At 39.6% G+C, this 11,826-nt stretch overlaps 1 protein-coding gene across 2 annotated transcripts in view; it reads left to right on the top strand.

The window, feature by feature from the left end:
* LOC106529719 (protein FAM19A2) overlaps positions 1-8,963 on the top strand; it is a 79,607-nt gene extending 70,644 nt beyond the window's left edge. Inside the window, exons 4-5 of one of the 2 annotated variants that reach the window (XM_014025208.1) lie at positions 6,595-6,719; positions 8,809-8,963. In XM_014025208.1, coding sequence (XP_013880662.1) covers positions 6,595-6,719; positions 8,809-8,838 — 155 coding nt within the window. In that variant the 3' untranslated portion in view covers positions 8,839-8,963. The remainder of the gene's footprint in view (positions 1-6,594; positions 6,720-8,808) is intronic. The other variant, XM_014025207.1, reaches the window with a different exon arrangement.
* The last annotated feature ends 2,863 nt before the right edge of the window (positions 8,964-11,826 follow it).

Below are 11,826 nucleotides of genomic sequence, written 5' to 3'. Positions count from 1 at the left end.
TTTATTTTTTTAATATATATGTTTTTGACTGGGGTGTTAAACAGAGAATCATCTTTGTTTTAATATGGGGAAAACAAATGTTCTTAATGTGGTTTAATTAGAAAAACTCAGTGAATCTCACAGAAAGACTCAGCCTGCGCGCGCAGCGATGCGCTCATACAGCAGTCTCTCAGGAGGAGAGTTTAGTCACTCAGAGTTGGACAGATCTGTTCAATAACAACATACTGAACACATATTTAATATAAAGTTAGGTTTTACAGACCAAAGCCTCCGGTAGTTCAGGAGCAAAGTGCAGGAGGAGAGGAGAAGCCAGGACTGATCGCGTCGCTGCAGCAGCTGGAGTCGAGCCGGTCCGCTGCTTCAACTAAACTTGCTTTCACTGAAAGTTCCGCCCTGATCTGCTCTGATTGGATAAAACGGCTCTGGACTTCGTCAGATTTGTTGAAGGCAGTGTCCGTTTAATCCTTATATCAGGGTCCTGCTGTGGTGCACCGAACGATCCATTCACACCAGTGCCGCTGGATTCTTTTTTATTTTATTTTATTTTTATTTTTTAAGAAATCAGGTCGCTTTTGCGACCAAACTGGTTGCACTCTAGAGCCCTGCTAACTGTTGTTTTGACAGACAACCAGGTACAATCTTAGGTAGGCAAGGGAGCTTTATGACATCCCATCTGGTGCGTTTTTTCCTTTTTTTGACAGTGCAAGCGCACCTGCGCACCGCTTATGTGCACCTCTGTTTATAGGTAAAAACAGTATCAGTGTAAGCAGAAGTAAAATCAGAACATAGGTAATGGGGAACATAGGTATTAAAACACATAGATACCAGGGAACATAGGTGTTGGGAAACATAAGTACTGAGGAACATAGGTACCAGGGAACATAGGTGCTGGGGAACATATGTACTGACGAACATATGTACTGAGGAACATAGGTACAGGGGAACGTAGGTACTGGGGAGCATAGGTACTGAGGAACATTGGTACTGGGGAACATAGGTACTGGGGAAAATAGGTACTGAGGAACATTGGTACTGGGGAACATAGGTACTGGGGAACGAACACAGGTAGGTACTGTGGAACATAGGTATTAAAAAACATAGGTACTGGGGAACATAGGTATTGGGGAACATAGGTACTGGGGAACATAGGTATTGGGGAACATACTGTAGGTACTGGGGAACATGGTTATTGGGGAACATAGGTACTGAGGAACATAGGTACTAAGGAACATAGGTACAGGGGAACATAGGTACTGGGGAACATAGTTACTGAGGAACATTGGTACTGGGGAACATAGGTACTGGGGAAAATAGGTACTGNGGAACATAGGTACAGGGGAACATAGGTACTGGGGAACATAGTTACTGAGGAACATTGGTACTGGGGAACATAGGTACTGGGGAAAATAGGTACTGGGGAACAGAGGTACTGGGGAACATAGGTACAGGGGAACATAGGTACTGGGGAACATAGGTACTGGGGAACATAAGTACAGGGGACCATTGGTACAGGAGAATATTGGTACTGGGGAACATAGGTACTGGTGAACATAGGTACAAGGGAACATAGGTACAGGGGAACATAGGTACTGGGGAACATAGGTACTGGGGAACATAGGTACTGGGGAACATAGTTACTGTACAGGTACAGGGGAACATAGGTATTGAGGAACAGTACTAGAGAACATAGGTATTGGGGAACATAGGTACTGAGGAATATAAGTATTGGGGAATATAGGTATTCGGCAACATAGGTAGAGGAACATAGGTACTGAGGAACATAGTACTGTGAAAAATTTATTGTTTTTAATTATTTTTTGCTTTCTGTGAAGCACTTTGTAATGTTTGTGTCTGTGAAAGGTACTATAGAAATAAAGTTTACTTACTTACTTACTTACTAAAAATAGTGATAGAGCTCGATTGTGAACTCATGATTATTCTTCCCAAACAATCTCCTCTCCTCTCCTCTCCTCTCCTCTCCTCTCCTCTCCAACACTCTGTAACTGGATGGTTTGCATTATAAAATGCACCATGACCATCAGAAAGTTTTCAACCAGCTACTCATTCGAATCATCCTCTCAAACCTGGACCTCCAGATGTGCACACAGGAAATAAATCGGATCGACCCGGTGCTGTCCCTGAATAGACGTAGCACCAACAGCACCACAAGAACAGCTCTATCTTCTATTTCCTCTGCATGACTCTGCAGGTTTTTATTTTTCAGAGCGCTCACCTCTGTGATTGGCAGCTCTCTGCGCTCCTCTGGGTTTTGCAGCAATTTGACCCGGTCCACTGTGTCCACGCCAGGCGCTGCATTGTGTGGTTTTGGTCGTCGGTCGGTGAGGGGGAGCCTCCATCTTTGGATTGGAACGGTCCTGTTTGAGCTTTCACTTTGTTGACAACACAATCCAGTTTCTGTAGTTTCTTCAACATCAGTGTCGCGCTGTGCCTGTCATCACTCCTTATATGATGGTGCAGATATTGATTCAGAGGGCTTTTTAAATGTACTTGTTTGATTTTTAAATGAAAACACACAACTATGTTAGAGATTTGCCACTTTTTTAGCTACAAAATAAAAAAATAAGCTCTCAAAGTTGTCAGCAGGGTAACCACATGTTTGTGTTTCTTGCTCCCTGACAGCTTACAAAACAGGCACAAATGCAGAGTAGAAATTAAGTCTCAAAAGTGGAAAAATTACATTTGTGTTGAGAGACAACAAATTAAAAAACAAAACAAAAAAAAAACTTCAAATTTTACGAGTGATTTTCTTCAAGGTAAATAAAAATTTGGGGGCAGTTTAACAGTAAAAGTCTCCAGTAAAACTTTTAAACTCAATGTTAATTGAAAACAATTCAGATTTTTTTTTAAACTGACGTGTAATATTAAAAAATAAAAAATAAACTCAGTGTTGGCTCGCAGATACTTCCAGTCGGAGCGGGCCTCGTGGTTTTAAAGAATCATTAACTGTCAAGTGAAACGTAACCCAAACTCTGCTTCATCAATACTCTCTTTTCATTTCACATAAAACCTTTGTGGCTTTTTAATAGCTGCTGTTACACAACCACCATCTGCTGCCTGAAGCTGACCTGATGCTCTTTTTACACYGAACTGCTGCCATCAACATGTTTGTTTTGCACAAATTGATTCCCGCTGTCATAAAGTCATCATTCGGTGCAGTTTTTGAGGTTGTGGTGTTGTGTTTTGATTATACAAGCCATTATGAAGAGCATTAATGTGGCTGGAGCGGGTTCTGGGACGTGGAGAACCTCAGCTCTTTGTTATGGCGGAGTTAAAACTCTGCCTTTGCCTGACTGGAGCTACACCTGTTTTCTGTTTGCTGCCTCCACGCCATCACTGGAGACGTGTTTGCATATTCAAAAACAGACGYGTGTTACCCGTCAAAAAGCAAATCTTACATCACTTACTTTGAGAAAGCTGTCGGAGGATGTGGCACGGCTCAACGAGACTCGGCTTTGATGATCTGAAGAGATTCCGCTTCTCTGAATGCGAGCGTCAGGTGGAAATGTGCCTGAAAAATCAACACAGACGGAGGAGATATGAAATGACAGCTGGGGAAAACTCAACACCCCCAGGTTCTAGATGTTCCGTGGTACAGATGCTACTTCCACTTATTCAATAAACACCATTACTTTGGGCAAGTGCCGTGCATTTTTACCAGRGGTGGGCGGTATGTCTGATATAGATGGCATTTCATGCATTGTTGCTACTTTATTAGGAGTTTAACTTTTCCCATGCTCTTCTAGAGCTCACAGTTTACTTCTCAAAGCCTGCGGACCCCCTATTTACTGAAGAAAACCAGACGCAGGTTTCACCCGAGAGCTGTTAGATTTGACAAAAAACAAAAAAAGTTAATCTCAATCTATATCAAATGGTACAGTTTGACAATTTACTGCAGTAGTTTTACAGTTAGTTCAATTTTTGTGTTTGGTTGTTTATTGTTGTGCCCTGGAGGACAGTTTTTATCTTTTTATTTTTTGTCTTTTGTCCCAGTGAATTAATTGACTAAATAAGGATTAATATATCGCAATGAAGCTCAGAAATACTGTGGTACTACTTTCTGGTAACCCAGCCCTAATTTCTATGCTGGTGAAATAAACTGAAAGCTGTGATTAAATGACCAATTTTTAACCATATCAATGTTCAGCAGAAGAGTGAGGCTCGTGATCAAACCGTCCACCTAACTGTTTATTGTTTAGGATGCCCATTAGCTGGGCCTTACACCACAGCTACTCCTCCTGGGGTCCATCATTAAAAATAAATACATATCATACAATAAAACAGGTGACAAGAGTAACAGTTCATTTATAAAAATTACACATTTATAAAAAAATACAATAATTTACCATTTCATTTTATAAATAAGTTGCTCCAACATTCAATCTCTTTTTAAAAAGTAACTAAAAGTTCCATTCTTTTCACGCTCTGTAAGTAAAGATGCATTTAAGAAAATTAGTTTTTGCCGAAAGAAGTCGAAACCATCCTTCAGCTGTATGTCTGCTAGCATCCATGTAAGTTTAAATTATTCTTTAACTGGACAAACAAAAAGTCTGGACTTTASAGTTTTAAGATTTTCCATGTTGTGAATAATAGTGAAGCTAACGTCTTATCATAAACCTTTAGGCAGTGCACGGTWTTTACACTAGTCCTGTAAGAAGAATTCACAGCTTAACAAGCAGCTTTATTCTTATTCAGTCTAATTTAATCTAAATCTTTTTTTTTCTTGTATTTGCCCATATTGTCTGAAAATAATCAAGCTGAGAAATAATTAATGTTCTTACATGTGCTTATTCAAACCAACTGGGACTTGGGAAAAATGAGTTCTTAAATCTGAGGAATGTTGAGCAACTTGTCAAGTTGTTTTTGTATTGCTTAAAATAAATTGTGCAAATGACTATATGATAAACTGAAGTCGTATTGTAATTAATGGATGCATTGACAGTTAGTCGTCACGTAGCTAATTTGGATGAAATCATATTAATCTAACAGTGACCCAAGTCGTCATGGAGTCCTTATAAACACAGACACATGGCTGTACACAGAAGTGTGAGGAAATAAGGAGGAAATGAATGGAAAATGGACACATCATGTAAGATTATGACTTTTTTCTCATAATTTTACGATTTTAATCTCATAGTAATATGACTTTATTCTTGTAAAATTACGACTTTAATCTCATAATATTATGACTTTATTCTTGTAATACTACGATTTTAATCTCGTAATATTATGACTTTATTCTTGTAAAATTACGACTTTAATCTCATAATATTATGACTTTATTCTTGTAATATTACGATTTTAATCTCATAATATTATGACTATTCTTGTAATATTACGATTTTAATCTCATAATATTATGACTTTATTCTTGTAAAATTACGACTTTAATCTCATAATATTATGACTTTATTGTCATAATGATAATGAAAAACAATCTCGGCCCCAATATTCCATCGTAATTATTAAACTATTGTCTTGAAGAAATTTATTGGGGTTGTTTACTACTGATTTTTAAAAGCACCACACATTCTGTAGTCTTTTCTTAGGTGAATAATGATATCTTTATTGTGTGATTATTTTTGTGATTATATTGATGATTTTATGAACAGACTGGGCTGAGTGGCTGTCAAAGATGGTTACACAGAGCAGGAGGTACATATAGGTAATATACATGCCTGAAAACACTTACAACACTTGATTGAACCGAATGTTTTAACACAATGACAGGAAATACGTATGGGGACCTGATTTCAGCCATAGGCTGGCCCATGTGAATGACGTAATGWCAAAGGCGGAGTCAGGTCCTGAAGAAGGTTATAAAATGATCACCGCTTCCTGGATACTTGGCTGAATGCACAGAGAGAGCATTAAATCCTGTGGTTCAGTCCAGAGCTGTAAAGAGTTTTTTCCTCACATTTTAACCGTTCAAACATTGGTGTACTTTCTATCTGGTTATGAACACAGAATGAAGTAAACAAACACATATAATTTCTTTACAGTCTGATATCCATTGCTCTACAATTTCCAATTCATGATTTAACACTGATGTCAAATCAGATATTGATTTTGCAGACACACTGTAGTATCATCAGCATACAATGTAATTTTGCATTCTTTAATGTAAGATCATTTGTAAAAACAGCGTACAAAAGGGGACCAAGGCAGCTGCCTTGTGGTATTCCACAGTCCACCAACAGTCTTTTTGAAAAACCACCATTGAAGTACACTCTGATCTATCGGACAAATAAGTTTTCATCAATGTAAGAGCTGATGGTTTAAAACCGTAGAGCTCAAATCTTTCTAAAAGCACTCTATATTTAATCACATCAAATGCTAATGGCTTTTCAAAAATCTTGCTTAGAGATGATAACAGTTTATTGGCCTACTGTTAGAACCACAGAAAGGCTTTTTATTATCMTTATAAAACATTTAAATTACAGAACTAAACCAGAATAAAACATCTGATTTGAGTTGAGTTGAGCTATTTTTGAGCTGTGTGATATCCTTTTAATCAATGCAGACCATACGGACAGACACTTCTTGAGATGTTATTCTTTTTACCTCCATGTCCAGCCTCGATAGTGGAGCAGAAGTGGTGGTGCCAGATGCATCCGTGCCTTGATGGGGAGGAATGCAAAGTTCTTCCAGATCTGAAGGGCTGGAGCTGCGCGACAGGGAACAAGATCAAAACCACAAAGGTGAGACTTAAAAAAAAAACACAAACAAGCCTGTCTCTTTATTGACGCCAAAAATCCAACCTGTTGAAACTGGTGTAACCACTCTTCAAGGTCAACGAGCTGTGATTTCTCCTACTGTCGCCTCTGCCTTTAACTAAAAAGGTTTGTGTTTGCAGCCTGTGCTAGGACCCCTCGGGGACCTCTAATCAATGGGCTGCCATGTCTCCTTAGCACTTTCAGGCCACTCTGAGCACCCAAACTGGCCAATTACTCACTCCAGTTACTTGCTTTTAACTTTGTAACACGATGCCTGTATCCTTCAGTGTGTTATGACTACCCGTAGACTTCAGTTCTGCCTCTCTCCATGTACTTAATTATTTAAACTGCCTGCACCACACCACACCTGCCTGGAGCCGGGAGCCTGGAGCCTCGGGCTATCGATTCGCGGACTGGTCGGGACCTCAAAATGGAATATACATAGCATGTATATTTTTATATATATACACACACACTGACAAAAAGTGGCAAGCACCCAGATGGAGCGGTGGAAACAGTGTTGAAAGGTCAAGTGACTGTATTGTAAATATAATGTCAGATGACATGGATAATGGAGTTGGCATGATGGGTACACTTTGGATCCTGTCGGTGTGGCGTGGCGCTCCCTCGGGCCTAAATACAGGCAGCAGATCCTAAATTCTACCGATTAACATTACGATTTACCCCTGAAGTCTGTGGACAGATGACCAATTTAAAGAATGTTTCAACTTGTGTCAAAAGTGCAGACTTCAAATTATACACAAGTTTTTAAATTGTGTTGTTTGGCCAAGTAAAACCAGAGTTATGATAAATAACTTGGGCATTTTACTTTATGAAATGTTATAGTTGAAACGTTGCAGTTCATGGAAAAACACCTCAATCCACCCTCTGTTCCCCCGCCGAACTAACATATAAAACCCCAAACTCCTTTCTGATTGAGCCCTGAAATTATTTGACAAGCGTCAAAAAAATCAACAGGAAGAAGAAAATAAAATGAGGCGAAAGCTGAATGAAGTTTGGCAGCAATGGAGACATTTATGATACTTAGCATGTTTGGATCCTATAGTTAGGACGTTTGAGTCAAACCAACGAGGCGGTTTTTGAATGTGGAGCTGCCGACCCAAAGACGGATCGAGTCGATCAGAATCTTTTCAGACAAAAAAGGGACACTCAAAAACAGAGATGGAGGAGAAAAAAACAGTCTGAGACAAAGGCTGTGTCTCAGTTCATAGGTTGCAGCCAACATGAGCGGCCTACGGCCCACGTAGACTGTGGACAACGTGAACCGCAGTCTATATCGGCTGCAACCCATAAAGTGAGACACAGCGAGGACTTTGACGAGAAAGTAGGTGAAACGTTCTTGCACTAATCGTGTTAATCACAAAATATTAATGAGCAACAGTTTTTCCTGACGATTAATTGCGCACAATACAATTTTGCCCAATCCTAGTCCAAAGACACGTCTGTGTCCTATTTGAGGGACTGATGGAACCCAGATGCAGTTTCCACAGCGCTGTACCATCAAGGTCCAATGAATCAGTATTAGATGGTAGGATTGGTCGACTCCCATGAAATGACGCTGCTCATCACCGTTTGGTATTTCTTGATCACCTGGAGTTGTTTAATCAGGAAATACCAGTCATCAAGATACAGTCTGAGTCCTGATGCATCAGTACTCCAGGTAGAAACATTTAAACAGTAAGTAAGTCTTCTCAGCGGGTTTTTCTTTAATGTTGATCAATAAAGACAAAACTGTCCAGAAGACTTAACTTATCTGGGTGTTTTAAAGAGTTAAATGTTTGTGTATGGATGACAGGTGAGGACACAACAACACTTCTCAGGTGTGGTTTGGATAACCAGAGGCCTCACGTACCCAGTGGTTCTGTATGCCCCACATGCTAGACCACAATATGCCCCTTATTAACTCTATTAAGTCCTGGTAATCCTGCTTAACGTACCTACAAGCCATCTGTCTCTACCAACCTTCACTTGCTGCTTTGAAATGCTCTGGCAACTGCCTGATAACTTATGTTCCACTAAACTAAATGTCTTTTGTCTTATCTTATTTTGGCAGATTTCTGCTGACAGAGACCAGCTTTGGTAACCCCAGATGCTCCACAACAAAGCCCGGGTGATTATTCTTTTATTTTTCATTTTTACCCGACACGTGAAAAATGAAATCCTCCACCATGAATCATTAATGCAGCCTAGAATTACTTCATCGTCAAGTTTCTGAAGATCAATTCATAGCGTAACCACACCGGAGACAGCGACACGGAGGGGAATCTGACCCAAAACACAAACAAAACTGTTCAAAGAATCGTCGTTGGCCCGGCAGGTCCACCTTTGAACTCCACCAGAGAAGCAACTTATTTCAGTTTCTAATCTCTCCGCAGGCTGATCGCAGCAGCAGCAGCTCTTCCTCACCTCTGAATAGATTTTTTTCTTCCCTCAGCTTCACTCACCTCTGCGACTCGGTATCAATCACACACGCTGGAAACGCTCCGAGAACCCAGAACGTAAAGCAAAGCCRTGACTGGCTATTAGAAAGCCCGGGGCCAGAGTCAGAGCGATGCGCTGAAACTGACGTGCTGAGAATTTTGCACATTTGAAGGCTGAAATGGAAGCGAGGAGGTAACAGTTTAAACTAGTTCTTTTCTACGGATAAATAGAGAAATCCTCAAAGAGGACATCACTAACCTGTGCTGTCTGTGGTGCTTTTCACCGCAGGGAGAACACAATAAAACCGATATCTGTCTGCTGCTGTGTGTTTTAAACCTCACCTTCTATTACGACCTTTGCTCTTGGCTCATTATTAAAACATTAAAATCTTTGACAATAAAACAGTCTTTGGAAGTCTGTTTGAGGTCTGAGGTCTGTTTGAGGTCTGAGGTCTGTTTGAGGTCTGAGGTCTGTTTGAGGTCTGAGGTCTCTTTGAGGTCTGTTTGAGGTTTCATTTGGGAAGAGTTAAAGACTCAGCAATTCTTCAAATAACGCATATCACTCCTTTCACAGCTGTTTTATGATAAAATCATAAGTTTATCCATCCAACCATCCATCCATCCAACCATTAAACTATCCATCCAACCATCCATCCATCCAACCACTAAACCATTAAACATCCATCCATCCATCCATTCAACCATTAAACACTAAACCATCCATCCATCCATCCATCCATCCATCCATCCATCCATCCATCCATCCATTAAACCATCCATCCATCCATTCATCCATCCAACCATTAAATCATCCATCCATCCATCCATCCAACCATCCATCCAACTATTAAACCATCCATCCATCCATCCATCCATCCATCCATTAAACCATCCATCCATCCATCCATCCATCCCTCCAACCATCCATCCAACTATTAAACCATCCATCCAACCACTAAACCATCCATCCAACCATTCAACCATCCATCAGACTGCAACTATACAGAAAGGTCACGATTCGGTTCAGTTCGATACTGTAGTCTCATGGTTTAATATTTTTCGGTACAAAAAGTGAAATGTTCATGCTCTTCTTAATTTGTAATTTATTGAAATTAATTATGAACATTTGTTTAACCTCAAAATTCCAGTTTTTAAATTAAATGTTGCTGAAACAGCAAGTTTAAAAACTGTATTTTTGAGGTTAAACAAATGCACATAACTAATTTCAATAAATTACAAGTTAAGAAGAGCATGGAAATTTCTATTTTTTGTACCGAAAAAATATCAAACCGTGAGACTAAAGTATTGAATTGTGATTTTTTTGTTGTAATATTCTGCAGTGTTCCCTGTATTAACTACAGTGAAGCCATCATGGTTCAACCTAAAAAATAAAGTTCTGCAGAGTTTCCGACGGTTCCTGAATCCTCGGTCTGGGCTCGTCTCAAACTTTAAAATCCTCACACTTCATTTTCAGTTCAGCTCTTTTTAGCTTTTCCTTCTCTTCCTCTGGTTGTTGCACCATCTGCCTCCACGCTACGATACTGAAACTCAGAAAGAACAAACCTGACACAGATGGAGCCATCACCGCTTCACCGTAACACAGAACCATCAACCTCTTTAGCAGTATGCGGCWGTAACGCCATCATTTCTAAGATGGCGGGCGACATGCATTCCTCCAGTATTACTCATTTTAAAGGACTGACTGTGGCGTAAAATCTTCAGGAGAAAAAAAAAGCCTCGTCATGCTCGTTATGTCACAGAATATATTGCTCAGAACGAGGCGGCAGCGTGCCAATTACACGGCTGGAACACGCAAACACAATCCCCGCACCTGCTGCGTTAAACCTTCCACTTCCAGCTCTGAAGGGAAATTACTGCTTCGCCACTTAAATTACGGCTCGTCAGCTACCAATTAAACAAACGCAACACCCAGGGAAGACTTCTTCCTTTCCTGTYGGTATTTTTAGCTTTGTTTCAGACAGTTCCTCAAATACTCTTAATGATTTCACCCCTCGTCGTAAAGCGAGACGCCGTATAGATCGATCCTCGGAGACGTTTTTTTTTCTTCCTGTTCTGACAACGAGCAGCTCAGCTCTTTGTCTGTTCAGCCTGAAATTATCCTCAAATTAGTCCCACATTAATCACTGCTACAGCTTGGAATGATTCAGCGAAAAAAAAAAGATTTGTTGCAACTTCAATTCTTCAAACCTAAACAGAGTTGTAAAGTAACTAAGTACAAATACTTTGTTACTGTACTTACCATAAGTAGAATTATTGAGTATCTGTACTTTATTTAAGTAAATATTTTAAGCCTATTTTTTACTTCTACGCCTCACATTTTTAAAAAAGACAAGAAGTATAAAGTCGTTACTTTTATTTCATTTTCACTTGTTTTCATTCCAGTTTCATACTGTATATATAAAAACTATCCATATAAACTGAGCCTCCTAGATAGAGTGAATTTAACTGTGGTTGAATGAGAAGTATAAATATATAAAACTCTGACAGCGTATTAGTTTGTACACAAACAAATCATGTCACACTTCAGCAGGACATAATCATTCAAATAAAAGTACTGTACTTAAGAAGTATTTGTACTTCATGAATTATATTATTACATTTGGCCGCAGCCCTCAGATAGATTTTCATTT

The sequence above is a fragment of the Austrofundulus limnaeus genome, unplaced genomic scaffold (genome assembly GCF_001266775.1).
Source record: "Austrofundulus limnaeus strain Quisiro unplaced genomic scaffold, Austrofundulus_limnaeus-1.0 Scaffold461, whole genome shotgun sequence".
In the NCBI taxonomy this organism is placed as follows: domain Eukaryota; kingdom Metazoa; phylum Chordata; class Actinopteri; order Cyprinodontiformes; family Rivulidae; genus Austrofundulus; species Austrofundulus limnaeus.
The sequence above is the reverse complement of the archived record's forward strand: the minus strand, read 5'-3'. Positions and strand labels throughout refer to the sequence as shown.